At 42.9% G+C, this 21,159-nt stretch overlaps 1 protein-coding gene across 2 annotated transcripts; it reads left to right on the top strand.

The window, feature by feature from the left end:
- Window positions 1-2,866: 2,866 nt before the first annotated feature.
- Window positions 2,867-19,439, top strand: prdm2b (PR domain containing 2, with ZNF domain b). 2 transcript variants are annotated; one of them, XM_080728718.1, is made up of 4 exons: window positions 2,867-2,881; window positions 7,495-7,608; window positions 10,023-14,587; window positions 17,543-19,439. In XM_080728718.1, exons 2-4 carry the CDS (start codon window positions 7,590-7,592, stop codon window positions 17,555-17,557), a joined length of 4,599 nt encoding a protein of 1,532 aa, XP_080584844.1. In that variant the 5' UTR covers window positions 2,867-2,881; window positions 7,495-7,589; the 3' UTR covers window positions 17,558-19,439. The 2 variants fall into 2 exon arrangements, with proteins under 2 accessions (XP_080584844.1, XP_080584843.1); XM_080728717.1 differs by lacking the exon at window positions 2,867-2,881 and adding an exon at window positions 3,861-4,001.
- The last annotated feature ends 1,720 nt before the right edge of the window (window positions 19,440-21,159 follow it).

The raw sequence follows: 21,159 nt of genomic DNA, 5'->3' as shown, positions 1-21,159 counted from the left end.
CAACTTTGGAGATAACTGACATCACTGATACGTCTGGGTTCTCCAACATTACTTCTGAGACTCCTGCATTCAATCTCTCATATACTGTGCACACCCCATAACCCAAACTGCACATAATTCGGAGCACATATGTTCGATCGGGCAAGGACTAGTAAAAATGGTGAACGGATTTCAGTTCCCAGTGGAGTCATTGCGACTCGCGTCAGTGCAACCACACTTGCAATTTCCCAGAATTGCACCTTTTCTAGTTGTTGTTACTTGCGCCAGCAGGGCGCGCAAGTACTGCGTTCGGCTGCGTATGTATGTCGTGTCCTTTGTTTAAGCCCGTAGCTCAATCAGGGACCAGCATTTCTGGCAACGTCAGCATTCCTGGTGATGCCAGTGGTGATGTCACTAGCGTCACCAGTTGTGATTCCCGTGGTGAGCACACGGTACCTCATGGCGCGCTCTGCTGGCGCACAAGTAGGCCATACATGGTCTACTTGTGCACAAGGCGCAAGTAGGCACCTCGACAGAGTGCAGTTCTAGTTTTTATTGTTATATGCCTGAAGGGCAACCACACTGTTGTTATCAGTAACATTTTGCCAATGAGGAACCAGCTTTTTGTGTCGTCACCTTTATGCAGCTTCCTCATTGGCTAAAAGCTGTTTCTGCTGCTTCCTCATTGGTTAAATGTTACATATGACGTATGGTGACGTATGCCCACAACATCAAAAGCTGTTTTTGTTGCTTCCTCATTGATTAAAAGTTTATTATTATCCAGAACTACCAGAGGATTTGGTCGAGCTTCACATGACATCTCTGCTGCTTCCTCTTCATTGGCTAAAAGTTACTCTAAAAGGTTTTTGCTGCTTCCTCATTGGTTACTCTATAAACTCCATTGACTTGAATGGGGAAATGCAAAAACGGCAACCATTCCCCCCATCTATTCCAATGAGAAAGAATTCAAATGTGACTCATGTCAGGGCAACTACACTCACAATTTCCAAAATTGAATCTTTCTAGTTATCTTATCTTATCTTATATACTACTACTATAATTCGAGAGGGGTCTCCCAATTCGTTGTGCCAGGATGGCAAGCACAGGACCACTCAAAGATCAACAGGTTTTTCCCCTACAATATTCTCCAGCATTCAATACACTTACATGATGAGTGATTTAACTTTTTACAATTCTTTTTTTGGAGGACATGCTTCACGTGACATCACAATAATGTCATGCTTCACAGGACAACATAATATCTCCTTATTACCAGTAAGACGCCCTAAGGGTGAGAATGCTTCATGTGATCACAATACTTTCAGGGCATGGCCTCGTTGTAGGCTACCTTCAATAGTACATGATGAACGTTTTCAAGGTTTCAAGTCAAGGTTTTCATTGTGGATAATGATGAGGGCATTACTGACAACATTGTTATAATTATTCATCCTACTATTATCATTTTAACACAGAATTGGCCAACATTATTCATTTCTGATTTCACCATACCACGTTATTCATTATACGTTTTCCTTTTTTATACTTGAGGGCTGCGTGGGGCTCCCCTCCCCTTCCTATATAAACCCATTGTATGTTCATCACTGGAGCGGCGATCTGTAAATCTGTAGATGTAGAATTGTGAAGGCCCCCATTCTGTATCTCTAGTTATTATTATTATACATCTATTATTCCATGACTTCCACATGGAAGTCATGGAATAATAGATGTAGTCATGCTGTTATTAGATCCAGTCTTGTTTTGGTACATCTTCTATAGTGCTGTACAGTGCTTGGTCAGTGACATCGGTTGTACTTTTTAACCATGCATGGCGTACAGTGAATAGACTGATGAGCTAGCTAGTGTATACTAATTCTCACTATACATTCGGACAGCACTACACAATAGTGAACTTGAACAATAGTGATTTTGACAGAGGACCGATGTGTTTCAGCTCCTATTACTCCTCATGCTCATACCCACTTAGTTTTCCTTATAGAAGAACGTTCCTTCTTTTATAAGCTCCTTTCTGTTGTTGTGCTGTCTAGGTTTATTTTCCGGCACAGGGCTGGATGTGTGTGGATGCCACTGACCCCGTGAAGGGGAATTGGCTGCGCTACGTGAATTGGGCCCACTCTGCTCAAGAGCAAAACCTTTTCCCCCTGGAAATCAACCGAGCCATTTACTACAACGTGTTAAGGGTAGGTTACACTGATACTGCAGTGAAACTAATGTAAATAGCTCCCACGCCCTGTGGGCACATACAGTAGATGGGAAGGAAAGCAGGGTGGGGGGCTGTATTATCAGTACGTGAATAAACTCCTAAGACTTAATCCCATCTACTTTGTTGAAAGGGGTCCCCCATTGGTCTGTACTTGGCCCCTTATTCAAAATCTATCAACGAAAATAGCTGATCTACAAGTTCACATCGTGACACGTTTTGAGCATGTAGATGTGCTATTTTTGGTCAATGTTCACCTAGGTCCTTGATACATCTGTTATTACACATCTATTGTTGAATGATATGCCTAGAATATGGATGCTAGGGTCCATAATGTATTAAAAATAATGGTAAAAAATAATGGTGGTTGTAGCATGGCCCCTTCATCAAAACAATGCCAAGTTCCTCCTCCTCCCCCACCCCCTTCCCTTCCTTTAGGATTTGACAGATTAGATGCACACACACAGTGGCCCAAATATTTTCCTCCTCGTCTCTCTCTCTCAGCAAGGCAGTGTGTGATTGGTTTGTGTTGTCATCTCTCATTGATGTTGCAGCCTATAGGGCCAGGAGAGGAGCTGCTGGTGTGGTACAGTGGAGAAGACAGTCCTGAGATAACAGCTGCACTAGAGGAAGAAAGACTCAGCAGCCTGCTGGGCAAGAAAAATCCACCCAGGGCAAAACGAGGTGAGGCCCGGCCTTTGTTGCTGTTGTTGTTTTGTTAAAAACTATTTATGCTCGATGTCCTTCGTAGCCGTGCGAGCAGGGCCTTTCATGGCGATCAGAAGTCGGTTGATTTCTTTGCAACCCCTTGTCGAAGTTGTATCCCAACACGTTAGCTCTGTTCGTTAGCCACCGAGGCTAGTCTTCTACTACTGCGATACTACCAGCCCCCGACTGTCGGTTGGGTTGACGATGTGTGTGTGTGTCTTTGGGCTTTCCTTCAGTGGTGGAAAAAGTACTCAAATTGTTTACTTAATTAAAAGTATCAATACCGCAATGTAGAAATACTCTTGTTACAACAAGAGTCCGGAATTCAAAATGTACTAAAAAAAAGTAAAACTGTACTTGAAGAAGTACCCAAAGTAAAAGTAGTCATTATGCTGAATGTCCCAGTTCTCAAATGTATAAATATCTTGTGAAAATAGCAGATCTAGGGACTCACTGTGAGCTTGTAGATCTGCCTTTTTTTGTGGCCGAAATGTAGGCTATATAGAGCTGAAGTGGTTAATGTATTGTTTTGTAATAATAAATTATCTAAATCTACAAAGTAACTAAAGTTTTCTAATATTTTTTGTGGAGTAAAAGTGCAATATTTGAAGCCGAGATGATGTAGTGGTTTACAAGTAAAAGTATTATAAATTGCAAATACTCCAGTAAAGTACAAATAACAAAAAATGTATTGTACTAAAGTATATAGTAAGTAAAATTACTTGGGTACTTTCCACCACTGCACAGAACTAACCAAAGCAGCACTCGGGGAAACTTTTTAGCAGCTTTTTCGTGGCTGTTATAACGCTGCTGACGTTTCGAGGATGTGACCTTTCCTGAGTTTCAGGAGCAACGAAAGCCATCCATCGGCGGAGAGACTCACTCCAGTTTAGATGATGGCCTAGCTTAGTTAGCGAACTAGCCAGCTACATACACGATAGAGACATAGGGCTGTTATGGGGAAGCTGCAGTGAATTCCACACAAGCTACAACTTCAGCCTCGCCAACATGGCTTTTTAGGGTGGATTCGCCTCTGTCTGTCACAATCCACCCCGTTCAGAAACATCCTCTTTTAGCCCGTGGCCATCAAGCCCAGGTATGTATGTATGGCAAGTTAGCATGCAAGCTAACAGGCTAGGTCAAGGCTCTGGACGTGACAGACATCTCGTACACACAGGGGCAGATGGCAAGCTGGCTGGAAATCGGAGTAGATAATGATTAATAAACGATTGTGTCGTTACAGAATCTAGGTACAATGGATTGAATTGATGGTTATTATTGTGCTATTTTAGACTAAAAGTGTTTACATCCTGTGTTAACCAGGATGTGAAAACGCCAGCAAACTTTAAAGGTATCCGTTAAAATTAACGCCAATAATGAGAGACTGATTGATTGATTGATTACTTTATTAGAAGTTTACATAGGAAAAGGTAGAGTACAGTTCACTGATACATAGTCAACTAAAAGGATAGAGCACAAAAAAGCTCAGTGGCTTGTTTAAATAGGGGTCCCTAAGGCCTTTGTACTAAATTCATACAAGAGCAAGTTTACATCATTTTCATTTGAAGTAACTAGAATTTGAGAACACTATGGAAACTAAAGCGGTGCAGATCCCAGCCCCATACTTAAACAAAGTACCGACCACAAATGGAGTCCCACCTTTCCTGTCCAATATATGCAAACACTGATTTAGCTCACTAGAAATGTCTTTTTAAAGTAGTCAAAATGAACTTTGGACACAGTGTTTCGTAAAGGTCAGGAAAATCGCATCACTGCAACTCAAAGTGGGTTCACAAAGAAGAGAACAACTAGATAACAATGTAAATTGTGAGATATCTGATATTATCAGTTGGTGGTATTTTTGATAAGGCTTTGGCTCTGCATTGTGTTGTCAATGTTTTTGACAACGGAATTCATTATTTTCTTTTAGTTTAAATTGAGCCAAAGTTAAGTCGTGTAGTAATCCAGGGGAGAGAGCACAAACACACTGGTATGGAGAGGCAGGGCAATAAGGTCATGACTCATGTGGTTATTGGACTGTGCAGGTTGCAGAAAAGGCTGCTAAGATTTATTATTTACAGATATCACAAAATGATAGGTTTAGGCCTAACTAAAGTCACTTTTTGTGTGTGATGTAGTAAGCTAGTTGTAACCTATGTAGTAAGCTAGTTGTGATCCAAAAACTAACATAATTCTCTGGAATCATTTTCAGATGCCACAATGTAAACTAAAAATCGTGTTGGGCTAAAGTTTGGCCCTAGACCTAAATGTTATCTATGTGAAATGTTTTATTGCATTTAAAGTTATTGTCATACTATATGTTTTTACTTTTGAATGGACGCTATTATCGAGGAAATCTTTAAATGGATATCATCCTACAGGCGATAGCCTCTGGTACTGTCATCTCCTTAATACTGCATTGCAGTGCCTTTTGGCTGCTCTGTAGTAAAGTGCACAGTGAAGGTTGCACAATTTAGCCAACTAATCTTATTCAGTTTTGTCTAACTTAAACCCAACCGCCACATTTATAAACATGTATGCACAGCCGGGGTTTGACGTTACATGCATAATGATATAGTTATTGTCTCACAGTCAGATTAAATTGAACTGTATAGGCTTGTTTTAAATATAATGATAGTTATTCCAAATCCTAGAAACACTGTTGTAAATTGAGCTTTGTAGGCTTAGTTGTCATAAATATTCTGCTATTCCAAATCCTAGAAACATTTGGGTGTGCTAGTGCTGAAGATCTGGCAGAATTCCTTTGACCGTTACTGGTCAGATGACTGACCTGCAGCATGTGTTTCTGAGGCATGACTTTGGCTTTGTGGGCCAGGACAGATGACCTTGTTGTCACAGTAACTCCAGTGATGACTGGGTGTGTAAGCACACACACAGCCTCTTGAGACAGAACAAGCTTGAAATTCAAAATGGTCTCCTGCTCTGGGAACCTCTGCTTGTTGACACAGACATTATATCTTCTTCTTTTCTGGGTTATTTGATACAGTAAAGCTCACTGAGAAAGGCTATCCAATGCAAGTACCACAAGTGTTTACAGCATAAATTATGTTAATTTGTAATGGGCCGCACTTGTCCCAGCCAGGTATATGTATGTGATACTAGACTGGTGTAGTTACAGTATCAAGTAAATCAGGTACGATACAAGTTGGAAATGCATGCCCCACCCGGTTTCTTTACCATGTACCTGTTGTCCTAGTGCGGAACCCACTACCATGACCAATCGACAAAATATTGAGATACTGACACACACCAAGTTTTATGTCATTTGGTTGGATGGTACCAAGAACAGAGGTTTTATGAATTGATAGCTAGATGTAGATGTCATAATATTCAGTAGGGGTGTGAATCTTTTGGTATCCCACGATTCCAATTCTTGGGGTCACGTTTGAAAATGACTCCCCATCAATTTGATCCGTTTTAATTCACACCTGCCAATCCATAGATATTCCTATGAATATCATTTCATGTTCAATTATTAGGCCTACCTGTTCATCCTTTATGACTGATGTCAATATCAGAGCGTGCAAATAATATACGTAACGTTGGGCTAACTGAACTAGCTAAACTTTCCACATCCCCCGGCTGTTTTCACTTGTTTTGTGCGACAGTACACATTTGAAACTTGGAGATACGAGGTTTCTGTCCGACAGTGACGATATTTTAGTGATTATGTTGCGAGGAAAATGTTGAGATAATAGCCATTTTGGTTAGAACTGACTGAAAATAACTTTAAAAGTTTAAAATTATACTAAATATTTTTTCAAGTGTCCAAATGAATTCCAAATATTATCAAATGATTTCGCGGCACCCCTGGACTGCCGTCGCGGCACCCCAGGGTGCCTCGTCACCCACTTTGAAAACCCCTGCTGTAGATGCGTGTCCATGAGGATGCAACCAATTAGATGCAAGCTATCCATCTGGGTTTTGGGATGTATGCATGCAACTACAGTATAATTTGTACTAGAACCAGAAATGGACAGTGACACAGCCATTAGCAGCTACTAGTAGTAGCCACACTGCTTGTTGCACAGCAACTAAGTCAAGTCAACCTTAACAGCAGCAGATCTATTTAACATTTTTTTTGGACATTTTGGCATTTCTATGAAAAAATTACTTTCATTTGAGCTAATATTTGTTTGACAGCTTAGTTCTTGCTTTAGGGAAAGGTTAATGAAGGCTACTAGGCAAAGCAGGAACTGTCCTTGGGCTTGCCACAATGTTTTGAAACCGTTGGCCTACACTAAACAGGGTGTTTAACCAAACATGTTCATGTTATGTAGCAAACATTTTACGAACATTGTCATTATGTATTATTACTTGTTACAACCATGCCTTTTTATAAAAGGAAACATGCAATGTTGTAATCTCCAAAATGAAAGTGACAGTTAATGTCATTCTTGGTGCTAAAACTGTCACAGACCATAAGGCACTTGGTAGTGTACGTAGTACTGCAGAATATAGACCATTGTTTTTCATCTTTTCTCTTTGTGTTTACATTGTAGATTTATGTGTTTGTTTTAGATCAAGCCCGTTGTAATGTATGTACTGTATGCATTTCTCCCAAACAGCAAGGAGAAAGGTGTTGGAGAGAGCCAGACAGGCTGGTTTGGGTGGATTCCGGGGGCTCAAGCAAACGAGCAGAACCAAACTTCTTATCACGGAGATGTGGGATGGTGAAGAAGGTGAGTTGTCCTTTTATCATTGAAACTCTCTGTGTTTAAGACTCACTGTGTCTTTTGATGTTAAAATGACGTGGGTATCAGTGCATCCTGTCATGATAACCTGTTTGTGGCTTTGAATTCCAGCAGTAGTCAGGGTTTTCCACTAGTGTAGATCAGTGGTTCTCAACCTTTTCAGGCCGCGACCCCCAAAATAATCATATTTTAACTGGGGACCCCCCCCCACCCCCCCACCCTGACGAGCACTAAGAGTTGAGGCATTACATTTTGTATAACAAGGTTCTATTGTGAAACTAGCAGATTTACATGCTCACAACGCCTTGCAACGCAAGGCGTTGTGAGCAATCTGCTATTTTCACAATTTCTGCCTCGAATATTTTACAATTTGGCCAATTTTAATTTGTAATTTTAGAGATATTAAAAAGTCAGTAAATTGTCACTTGTGCAGATACCCTCTATACACTTAAACTTTATGTTTGTTTGTTCACTGTTGAGTTAGAAAACAATTTTGCACATTAAGCTAATCATCTGGGGACCCCCCAAAATAATTTGGGGACCCCCCTGGGGGTCCCGACCCACAGGTTGAGAACCACTTGTGTAGATAATGGGTAAAAAAAAAAGTAGAAAAAGAAGCCAGCTGGGTACATGGGAATGTGGTGGGGGTTGCGGATGGATGGTATTTCTCTAGCCTGATTTCAGACTCAGCTCACGCTTTAGTCTGAAACTGTGCCCTATTCTGAGCGATTTACAGGGGAGGGACTTTTTTGCGAGCGTGTATGCGCGACTGCGCGCAGGTGATCGCAACGCACGGTGAACGCGACGTACGGTGAACGCGACGCACGGTCGCACCGTGTGACATCCAGATCAACTATTCAAACAGTGCCAGGAATGGCATCCACATGTTTTGGAACTTAGCTTGTGTATTCTGTCCGCCATGACGGATTTATTCCCTCTTAGCAATGTAGAGCATCTCGTTGAGCCATAACTTGAATCAGGGGCAAGTTGGAGACTTCCAGTTTAACAGTAACATTTTTGTGGCAGCAACTATACCTGCAAAGCAGGAGGGATCAGCACAACCAAACATCACCAAGCAACAATCTGGTTGAATATCACTTTGTCTGTAGAACCGAAGAATAAATGGGACGGAGAGCCCTCTGCCGTACCACATCTATTTCACATAGGGCAGACTGATTTGACAACGTTTAGTTTGGGAATAATGCAATCTCTGCAATACTTAAAACTGGATCAACCTATATCTAGATTCTAGAATTGATGGAACAGCTCTGAATGCTAGACAAGCCCTCCTTCCACTGCTCGTCTGATATTGAAATGTACAGCTCCTATGCCCACCCATGCCCAGAGACCACCGACGCCCCCCCAAAAGCAGCAACAAAGTTTAGAGTTTAGAGTTTGGATATGAGAGAATTATTCCTCCATTATTGACATTTACATACTAGAGTAGCATTTACTAAAGTAATATTTCTCTGCCTAGTTTTTTCTCTGTAGATCTGGTTCTGTGCCTAACTCATTTGCCCTTTTTATCCATCATTCTGATCTGTTGATCAGAATCACCTGACCTTCCCTGCAGATCTACAAGCTCACCGCGCATTTCTGTATCGTTAGTCGTTAAGTGACAGTCGTAAACCAAGCATAAGGGCCCATTTGGTTACATTGTTACTTTCTCCAAGTGGGTGACAATGCCATTATATATATTTTTTTCCAGCAATTGTCACTTACCTAAAGTAATTAGATTCTTCATTTTACAGTGGATGTGATCTACCTTAGCGTACGCAACCACGCTTACTTTCATTGGAGTAATTCATGTTGGCTTATTGAAGTTTACACCGCACACTTTTCTGACAGCCCTAATGGATACTGACCTCTGGAGAAAACATGACCGTAATGATTACTAATTAACTCTCCCTTGCTCTCCCTGACATACGTTAGGGAGTTTTTACCCTCTTTTTTTTTCTCCCCAATGTAGTCGTTTTTGCCAATCGATTCCTCCCCACACATTTGTGTGTTGTCACTGTTGTTGTATAGTACTGACTCACCTGCCAGTGAAGAGCCCCGACCATGGGATGTAGAGCCTTTGTCCTACTCCTCCTGCCCAACACTCCCTGCTGACACAGCCCAACCCGAAGGAAATCTAGGAATACTGTACATGCAGTGCCAGGGATATCACCCTCAAGGGACTTGGTGAATTGCAGGCTTGTGACAAGTGTAATACAAGCATTTAGTGACAGACGGCGTATATATATGTTTTTCTTAAGAAATGCTCAGAGTAGCTCCCTGTATAATGAGTTGTAGGGTGACCAGGAAGAGGATCCATCTGTAAAAAAGTGGAACACCCTGGTAGTTTGAGAGCGCCTTACACTGATGTATCTAATAAATTCTCTCTAATAAATTCTCTCCAGGTCCTAATGAGGAGGACGAGAGGCCGTCGTCGCGAAGGCCCTCGCAGGGTTTCCAGGAGCCTTCTCCACTGGGAAATGCTGGCCACACAGTGATGCTAATGACGGGACACAGGGAGGCTCAGGTCAACAAAGTGAAGGGTCCAGCTGAACCCCAGCAGCGACTTCCCATGCAAACTGCACAGCAGTTGTCCGCGGCTGAGTTGATGAAAAATAATGCTCGGCCTGACCCTTTGTGTGGTCACATGGGTGAAAAGGGCGCTAAGGACTCGCACTTTGGAACACAGTCCGCCTCCCTTCCAGTTCCAGATGCTGATCCTGACCTTGACCCCGACCCTGACGGCGACCTTGAAGATGACCCCCATGGAGAGTCTCATCCCTGTCAGCACTGCGAGCGACATTTTTCCACCAAGCAGGGCTTGGAGCGCCACATCCACATCCACACCACTGCTAACCAACAGACCCACGCCTTCAAGTGCCGCTACTGCGGCAAGTCCTTTGGCTCACAGGTGGGGCGGAGGCGGCATGAGAGACGACATGAGAACGGGCCGAAGAAAAAGCCTGGTTCTCTGGCTGGGACGGCCACTGTTCTCAGTCCTGTGGTGCAGACCGACGGTTCAAGTCCCGACTGCACCAGCCCAACTAGTCACTACATAACCATTGGCTCCCAGTTTCCTGTGGGACCCCTGCTGAACGCAGAGGTTATGAGGAAAGAATCGGGGCCTGAGGCGGATCGTCCATTCCTAATGGACGAGAATGGCGAGTCAAAAGAGCTCCACCCTTGCAAGTACTGTAATAAAGCTTTTGGCACTCAAATCAATATGCGTAGGCACCAGCGCAGAATACATGAACGTCACTTGCTGCCAAAGGGAGTCCGCAGGAAAGGCATGCTGCTACAGGAAAACCAACAGCAGCAACAGCAGCAGCAGCCACCTGATGAATCTCCAAGCACCAGCCCGCCACCCGTCTATGTGCCCAGCGCAGACACAGAGGATGAGGCAGACCGAGAGGATTATGTGGTGGACGTATCCAAAAACATCTCAGAAAATTTGAGCTTCTACATAGATGGCAAAATTCTGTCCACCAGCACGGTTAGCACCTGCGAGGTGATTGAGGTAGATTCCAGATCAGCATTGTTCGGCCTTGATGCGGTTATAATTAGCCCAAATCAGTTCAATCAGGCACTCAAAGTCGAAGGCAGAAGCAACATTGTGAAGCAGGTCTCCAGCATAGGCCAGCCTACATCAAAAAGGAGAACCTCTACTCCGCCACTCATTCCCACAATGAAAATGGAAACAGAAACGGGTTCCTCCACATCTTCGTCGTCTTCCTCCACGTCATCCTCGTCCAACTTGTTAGTGGGAGGAGTAATACCTCAGTCCACAGATTCATTAGCATTTCAAAGGGAGAAAACGGTCTATCTCTCCCCAAAGCTCAAACAGCTGCTTCAGACACAGGACAGCCAGAAGCCCACTATTGCCCTGATAGCAGAAAGCCATAGGCTGGCCTCCCCGCTGTCTGTCACCTCACTGCCAGGGGCCTCTGGCAGGTTCAAGAGAAGAACGGGCTCCCCTCCCTCGTCTCCGCAGCTCAGCCCTGCACAGAAAGCAGAGAGCTGCAAAACGGAGGTGGGGAGCTCATACATGCTCAAGGTGCCAAAGCTGGAGAGCTACTGTGCATCCCCTGCCGGGAGCCTGTCGAGCAAGGACGATGGGGACACCATGAGCTCTTCTGGAAAGGACATGCGCAGCTGGTCTGCCTCTAATAGTGGTGGAAATTCCTGCAATCAGCAGCCCTTAGACCTGTCCAGTTCTGTCAGCAGGAGAACTGACAGCTATAGCAAGGTGCATGGGGATTCAGCTCTGGATTTGAGCGTACATCGGAAGAGCTCAGTGGAGCCTGAATCAAAAGGTCCGGCTCCACAGCCCCCGTCCAAGAAAAGGAAGCCCAATACGTGCATGCTTGAAAAGGTGCTGATGAATGAGTACAGTGGTCTGACCTCTGCAGGGGACGAGGGCCCTTCCGCCTTGGCAAGCCTAGGCTGTTGTCAGTCTCTCTCCCCTAACATGGCATTGGAATCTGCCCACCCCTCTCCACCCTCCCTGACCCCTGTCACTATGCACCCCCCCTCACCTGGCACTTCCAGTCTGACATCCCCGACACCACCTCCCCCCGTACTACCCACGATACCCTCTCCTCCATGCATGTCTGGCTCTCCACTGTCACAGCCCCCAGACTGCCCCACATCACGACCTCTCCCTGTCCTGTCTCCTAAAATGTCTCCCAGATCAATCGACTATAAGCAGCTGTCAGACGCAGAGGAGACATCATTAGCTGTAGAAAATCAAGATGACGGAGATGAGAGCTGTATTCCCGAGTCACTGGACTCTGCCCCTCCAACGCCTGTCAAAGATCCCCACCGTAGTTCAACCACACCGAGCCAGCCTGAACCCATAACGGAGACGGATATTCCTCCGACTATGAATGGTGAAGACCTGCTTAACGGTAAACAGAGTCGAGATCCTGATTCAATGAATGAAGGGAGTCCCCAGTGCTCTGAGGCCGCTGTCTCACCATCACAACCAGAAGCCTCGTCCTCACCCTCCCTCTGTCATCCTCTTCCTGTATCACACGACTCTTCCTCTCCATCGCCGTCCGCATCCATCACGAAGCAAATAAAAGAGGAGCCCCCTCACTGCACGGATGAGTTGTCAGATTTGAACCCCACAACTCATGATGCCGTTGACTCTTCACCTCAGGATGGCATTGACTCCTCAATTCATGATGGCGCTGACGTTTCTCCTCAGCCGCCTGCTCCTGAGAACCCCTCCGAGGAGCAGGGAGAGGACTCCGAGACGTTCTGCAAGACGTTTGTGTGCAACGTCTGTGACGAGCCTTTCCGCTCCATCAAAGAGCTTGGCACGCACATCTCGGAGCATGCTGCGGAGTGGCCCTTTAAATGCGAGTTCTGCGTGCAGCTGTTTGGCGGCGCTGCAGCCCTGCTAGCTCACCGGACGGCCCTCCACGGCGTGGGCAGGATATTTGTGTGCTCTGCTTGCTCCAAGGAGTTTGCGTTCCTGTGTAACCTGCAGCAGCACCAGAAGGACCTGCATCCGAACGAGGCGTGCACACACACTACGGTTGAGAGCGGCAAGCTCAGGCCACAGAACTACACAGACCCATCCAGGGCCAAAGAGGAAAGCAGTCCCTCGACCCCAACCCCAGCACCAGAGACCTCTGAAGAGGCTGCCCCACACGGCGAGTCTGATCTGATCCCAGAGGAGCCAGGTGTGAATGGGAAGAATGGAGATGACGGTCCTGAGGATCCCACCGAGGAGCTGTACACTACAATAAAGATAATGGCCTCGGAGGGAGGGAAGCCCAAATGTCCCGACGTCCGCCTGGGCTTAAATCAGCACTACCCCAGCTTTAAACCGCCCCCTTTCCCCTACCACAGCCGCTCTCACGCTGGGGTGGTGGCCTCGGCTACCAACTTCACCACTCACAACATACCACAGACCTTCAGCACTGCCATTCGCTGCACCAAGTGTGGCAACAGTTTTGACAACATGCCCGAGCTACACAAGCACATATTGGCCTGTGCCAACGCTAGTGACAAGAAGCGCTACACTCCGAAGAAAAACCCTATCCCACTTAAACAGATTGTGAAACCCCAGAATGGAGCGCTGTCGCCTGCCTCAGCAGCTGGTGCGGGGCAAAATGCTTTCCGCCGAATGGGACAACCAAAGAGGCTCAATTTCAGTCAAGAGCCCGTTGGTAAAACAAAAATGAGTTCTCTCAGTAAGAAGAAAAACCAGCTTATCCAGAAGGCAATTTCACAGAAAAATAAGGTGGCGAATACTGTGAAGAAGGGTGCTGTTAAAGTTGAAGTCGTAGAGCAGGAGATGCATGTCTGTCCCCACTGCAGTCGGGAGTTTACCTATCCCGCCAGTCTCAACAAACACATTGCAGTCAGCTGTCCCATGAAGCCTGTCGTCAAAAAAGGCAAGAAAGGAGTTGCGGAGGTGAAAAAGGAAGCGGCTCCAGAGGTAGATAAAAGCATGAGCCTGAGGAGCAAAGCCTCAGACCCAGAAACCCAGCAGGCTGCGCCAGAGCCGGAGCCGAGACCCCTGGGAAAGACCAGGGCCCGCAGCTCGGGCGCTGCAGAACCCGAACCCCCACAGACAAATAAAGGAAAAAACGCTGCTCCGTTGCGCCGTCCCAAGAGGCCCGCCTCATTCCCAGCCTCCCCAGTATCCCCTGTTAAAAAAAGTAAAAAGGGCCAAGTTCAATCTTTACCTCCGACCCCCTCGTCCTCAGACACTCCCAGTGACGCTGCGCAACGGCCCACCATGAAAACGCAGCGCATGGGCAAAGAGCCTGCACCCAAGAAGGCAGGAGAGGTCAAACTGCCGCTACAGCAGTCGAAGAAAGAGGAACGCTTCTCTCTGCGAACGAGGGAGAGAGTGGGAGGTCCAGTCACCAGAAGCTTACAAATTGCCAACACAGTAGGTTCTGTGGAGGTGAAAACTGAGGAGCTTCCAGCCCAAGAGCCAAAAGAGACTCAGGTAGGATGTTTCATTGAGGCCATTGAATTAATAAAACCCTGAGCGTGAATTTGACAATGTACAAATCAATCTAATGTAAAAGTTAATTTTCTTATGTAATACATATATATTTTTTAAACTTTTATATATTCTAAATTCATTGTGCATGCAGTGAAATTTAGATTTTTATAGCATGCAGCTCATGAAAATCAAAAATCTCAAAATATTAGAATATTACACGTGACCAGTCAAAAGAAGGATAGAAATGAATACAGAAATGTCAAACTTCTGAAAAGTTATGTAAATGTATGCACTCAGTATTTGGTCTGGAATACCTTTAAACAAATATCTTCATTAATGGGGCGTGGCATGAAGGTGGTCAGCCTTTGGTACTACTGAGGTGTTATGGAAGCCCAGGTTTGCTTTGATAGAGGCCTTAAGCTCATCTGTGTGGTTGAGTCTGGTGTCTCATCTTCCTCTTGACAACACAGGTTCTGTGTGGGGTTCAGGTCAGGCCAGTTGGCTGGTCAGTTAAGCCCAGTAATACCATGGTCACAGTACCAGTTACTTGTAGTTTTGGCTCTGTGGGCAGGTGCCAATTGCTTCTGGCTAAAGGAAAACATGATCGCCATAAAGCTTGTCAACATACGGAAGCACAAAGTACTCTAAAATCCCCGGGTAGAAGGCTGTGTTCAGTGTGTTGACTCTGAACTTGATAAAACAGTGTGGAGCAAAACCAGTATTGCATTGTATTGCTGGTGTTTGTCCACTATTTTACCACAGGGCAGGCTGACCACCTAATCACCTAACCACGCCTCATTGATGAAGATATTTATTCAAAAGTATTCCAGACCAAGTTCCGAGTGCATACATTAACATAATCTTTCAGAAGTTTGACATTTCTGTATTATACATCCTTCTTTTGAGTGGTCACCTGTAATACTTTGAGATATGAATTTTTGATTTTCATGAGCTGTATGCCATAAGATTTTTGAATATTTCACTGCATGCACAATGAATCTAGAATATATGAAAGTTATAATTATATTACAGAAGAAAAAAAAGAAACTTTTACATGATATATTTTTTTTTAGATTGATCTGTATTCATAAATTGCTCTTTTTTTCAAACTTGATTCGACTATTAAAAAAACGTTGCATGTTAGCAAGAAGAACAGACAACTAGTATGGTAGGCAACATTCTTGTAATCAAATATTGTTAAAATGTCATAAGCTAGATGGCTATCAGTGTGATAAGCAATCAGTAATTCAGTTGTGAGTGAGAATATGGTTTGTCGCCTGGTTTGTGTAGAGCGGCCTCAGAAGTATTAACCAATCAAATAAAGGCCTAAGAACAGATTATGATCAATCATGCGGGGGAAAGGGGCAGACAAGGATGGCAGGTGCTGAGGTATTAACTGTGTAAAATAAATGTATAGCTCTATTAGCTCTATTCTGATGAAAATCATTCCTATAGTGTGTTCACTAACAGAATATACATTTTTAAGTTGGGATACCCATCTTATCCAGAGAGAACTCATACTGGACACATGGGATTAAAAGTGAAATTGGATGTGAGGAGACAGGAAAAAAGGAGACGAAATTGACAGACAGAATTTTAACTGAAACACTATACAATTGAACTGATAAATGATCTTTGTGTGCTGGTTCTCTCTCCTGATTGGATAAAATTGGTATCCCGAACTGATTATGTATTTCTGAAAGTGTTGGAGAGACTACAATTTAGGCATTTAGAAAGATGCTCTTATCCAGAGCCACTTAACTAATTTGCTGCACTTTAAAAATGGCCACTTTCAGGCCGAACTTCCCAACTACCCCAACTCGGGAAATCCGGGCGTGGTGGCGTCAAACAAAGGGAATAACTCAGGGAAACTCGGGAGGGGGCAGCAAATGAGTTAAAAGGATGAGATGGAATACTAAACACTGTGTAGCAATGATTACTATCAGAATATAGAGCTTTAACAAACTTTTTTTTACCTAACCCATTAAGACCTGAGGCCGATTCTACAAATATGCCTTCTAAATAGGGCAGTCACGATTATGACATTTTACATGACGATTAATCGTCACTCAAATAATTGCGATTAACGATTTAATTGTGTTTTTTGTCGTTGACAATTTAATTTCTCTCTGGCTTGTAGGCTTTGAAGTTGCACATGGCAGAACATAACTTAAAAGAAATGACTGACATTTGAGAACTTTATACTTAAAAAAAACATTCATAATGGAAATAGCCGATCTATAGAAATTATATGAACATTTTACAATTTGTATAATGTAAACGATGTAAACGATTATGACAAAATAATACCTTGCAGCACGGCACAAAGTGGCGCGCTGTGAGCTTGTATATCTGCTATTTTTTATTAACCAAAGCTGAAATCTAAAATAACAGATTCCTGCTTTTAATGGCTTAAACCACCTTCAACATTTTGGAGACAGACATCCAGCTTGTTCTGTTACTTGTATATGCTGTTAAGCATATATCTTGACATCTGTACCATACAAATGAAAACAATTTCTTATTTGCGGCACGCTACATTAAAAAGAAGTTAAGGACACAGACGTCATTTTCGCTATCATGCAATTCCAGACGCCAGATTTGTCACACTGGGGTGTCAAACTCACACCGGAAGTAAGGTGAAATAACATTGGAGTCTGAGAGCCGACTGGACAGCTTATGAACAAACACTAGAAGCAACATAGAAGCATCTAAAGAGTACAAAGTACATTTCTGAATATGCCAAGTATCGTGAGACTGTCCAGTGTCCAACATTTCCTGTCTGGCCACCAAATCTCGCGATACCTTCGAGACAGAATCGATACCCGCCGCTGTTTAGATCCTCAATAAAATGATGTACAAGACAAGTTTGTTCATGACCATGAGATTCCTTGATTTGCGGCAAATGAAAACAAGTCCTGATTACCCTTTCCTTGTTGTCTTGTGCTTCTATAGGAGTCACTGAAGTGAGCCATGTGGACTTTATGGAGTGGAATACGTTGGTCACCTCTCAGGATCTGCTCTGGACTAAAGGCACTGACAGCAGCGAGGCCGACCCTTTTTTTGCGGTGGGCACATTCACTCAAAACAAGTGAAGTCTGCTTAACCCTAATGCCTAGCTGGCTGTATCTTCCATTTATCTTCTGAACTGAGCCTGGATTTTTGACAACCTTGCAAAAAAAAAAAAAAAAGAGGGGGTGGGGGGGCAAACTGACTGTAAACAACGAAATAATATATACAATAAGTGTCATTACTTGACCCAAAACAGTACAATTAGGATTCTGTTATGTTCGAAACAGTACAGTCAGGGTTCCGTTAGGTTTAAAAGCTGATATATTGCAGATGGCAATCACATATCAGTTAACACACAACTGTCTATATTTTTGCTCCATATTTCCCTGGTTTGGTTGTTTAGATTTTCAGAAGTTTCCGGATCATCTTAATGCATGTACTATTAGAGTATACTAGACAAAACCAACGTCCCTGTCTCTCCCATCATCACTTGCACCAACTTCAGTTAATACATTGATTTGCAAATGAATATGTTTGATTTAAATGTCTGTAGTCAGTATAATGTAGAATATGTTTAATTGGCAATTTATTTTTTGTTTGGGGAAACAAAGATGTAAATGGCAGTGGCTTTGCTGCAAAACATGGTCCTCAGGAACACTGTATATGTGTGTATGTTAAAATGTATGTATGGATATTGTTGGATGTGTGGTCAACACAGCTATTCCTTTGATCTCAATCTCAAGTATATTTTTACTTGCTGACTTGCATTCTTTTTTTGTTGTTTTCCCCCTCCCCCCTTATCTGAACATTAGAGCAGATAGTTTGTTGCAAAATTTGGGAATTATATTTTGTTATCCTGAAAATAATGTCATTTACCAGTCTTGGAGGAACACTGCCACAGATGTCCGTTTTTGTCTATTGGGGTTCAGTATCTCTGAAATTTCGTTGTTTTTTTTTTTCTATTCATGTGTCACTCATATAGCCCAGCATTATCTTACCGCACTTTAAAATGAACGTCTGCCAAAATTCTAGATTGATCAGTATGAAACCTGAAATAATTTGGTTAATATGTGAATGATGGAATGTATTCACTTCTATTGCACATTACCGAAGCCTAATTTATACTTCATCGCTCAATGAAAAGAATAAATACTTTTTGTTGAGACATGGCCGTCCGAGGAAGTATAAGTTATCCTTGACACTAGGTTGCCTCACTGACATCTGTGCAGCTTAGTCATCAAAAGTATACTATAGCATGTTTTTATTAAGCCTAAGGAGCTTAATACTTAGTACACCAATACGATACATGATTTAACTTGAACGCTAAAGACGGTGTGACCTGTGATTTGATTAAATATCGTGATGTCAAGCTTTTGGCACCTGGAGAAGACCAGCAATAGCCACAGTGTTATGTTGCAAGTACGGCCTTGAAAACTCACTTCCTTTCTTTCCCAGGCTCCAAAATGTCATGTCGTATATAAATATAATTTATAGATAATTTCTGTATCTTAATGTTGGGAGGATGGTCACATTTGTGTAGGTGAGTTGACCTGTTGATACATAACAAATAAGGTATCCTTAAATCCCAATCGAAAATGAAGTGCTTTATTATTTTTACTCATCCCATTTACAGTTCTCCCCCTTACCTCGCTCCGGACCATATCTGTTATACAACTGAGACAGCTCATAGGGCTGGGGCTCAAATCCTTGTAGCATGTTCTGCAAAAAGATATTGAACAATTATGATTTAAAGCTAATTTATATTTCCTCATGAAATCTCTCTTGCCTTTCAGCATCAATATTATGTGTTTGAAGATGAACAAAGACAAATATCCCTATTGACCTCATAAGTAAAGCATTGCTGTAATTGACGTAATAAAAACCTTTTTCAATTTGGATAAAGCTTTTATTTTCCTCACTTTATAGGAGCCCCTGTCATTCCCGGATATACTGTATGCGCTGTGACTAGACTGGTAAGACAGGAATTTGTAGCAGAATCAAAATGAAAAACGCCCATGGCATTGAGCTGCATGAAGGAAGTTGAAGGAGTTGACATAACTTAAAGGGATGTATAGTTTGTAAATCTTTGCACTGACACATCCATCTTAACCCATTTAGAACGGGTACTCATTTTGTGTTTCATTATTTTATGCTTTAACTATTGAAAAATAGCAGATATACAAGCTCACAGCGCTGCACCGAGTGCCGCGCTGCGAGCTTGTAGATCTGCTATTTTTGAAAAATCGTGAAAATTCGAATTTTGACCCGATTCTGTGTCTTTTGAATCCTAAGATTTTTTTTAAAAACCCATGTTTCAATGACAGCAATCTGGCCAGCCATCATCAAAGAAAAGGTCCTTTTCACTTAAATGGAGCTCAGTTAGTCTGTTCTTGAGAGACTACTGTGTCAGTGGTGGTCAAACCTTTTCATGTGAAGGACCCCCAAAATGATATTTATTTGGCCACGGACCCCCATCTCAAAATATCTAGTTCCAGGGACCCCCCAGAAGCAAAATTTGAGTTACAAACGTTCACTTTGAAAATACTTATATTCAAAGATTTGCACACATTTTCATGACTTTTTCAAAAATAGCAAATCTACAAGCTCGCAGCGCGGCACTCGGTGCCGCGCTGTGAGCTTGTATATCTGCTATTTTTCAATTGTTAAAGCAGTCAATAATTCTAGGGTTAGGGTTAGGCCTAAATGGGTTAATACCTTGTATTTCCACAGCAATATGTCCTGGCAAGTTGGGTGAATAAGTTAGCAAATTTGAGAGTGATTTTTAAGTCCAGGCCTCATTCATTTTGATAGATGTGTGCAGCTCTGCCAGACATTTCTTGATTTCCTTCTAGGCTAAATCCCATCTGACGCCTGTCAAATCATGAACATTTTATTTGGTCTGTTATTTGAGTTTGATGGAATATATTGCACTAAAGATTGGGTTTTAATTGAAGTTGCCCCCAAGATGATCCAACCATGGTAAGCTTGCTTGTTTGCTCTGAGAGCTGGGTCTATTTTGGGAGCAGCACGCTTGTCACTGGATTTGATATGCGAGTCACACCTTAAATGATTACCTACTTATGTTACTGTACTCTGTTCTGGAAGGGCTTTTTCATGATTATATCATATATATTTCCACTCTAGTCTCTCTGGCACGTTATAGTATACACGTTAACTCAGCAGACACAAATGCCACATCCCTAAGCTAAGTTCTACCTGACTTGCTCCCTCTTTGGTAACACTTTACTTTTGGTCGCCTCTGTAATGCCATATAATTGCATTTGTAATGCGTTATATAATGTGCTTATAGAGCATTATTACGCTCGTTATAAATGTTTGTAATCATGTATGACAACTTATAACAACATTAAACAAAAGTGCATTATAATGCATCATGATGTGTTATAATGCATTATAAATGTATGCATTATAGATCCGGCCTTTAACGTGTTACCTGGTAGTTAAAACGTGCAGTTCCACTGAGCTTATAATGCATTGTGACCAACACTTATAACGCGTTATAAACGTTATAAGTTGTCATACATGATTATAAACATTTA

The sequence above is a fragment of the Nannobrachium achirus genome, assembly GCF_963921795.1.
Source record: "Nannobrachium achirus genome assembly, chromosome: 6".
NCBI classification, from domain to species: Eukaryota; Metazoa; Chordata; class Actinopteri; order Myctophiformes; family Myctophidae; genus Nannobrachium; species Nannobrachium achirus.
This window is presented reverse-complemented; position numbering and strand designations above follow the sequence as displayed.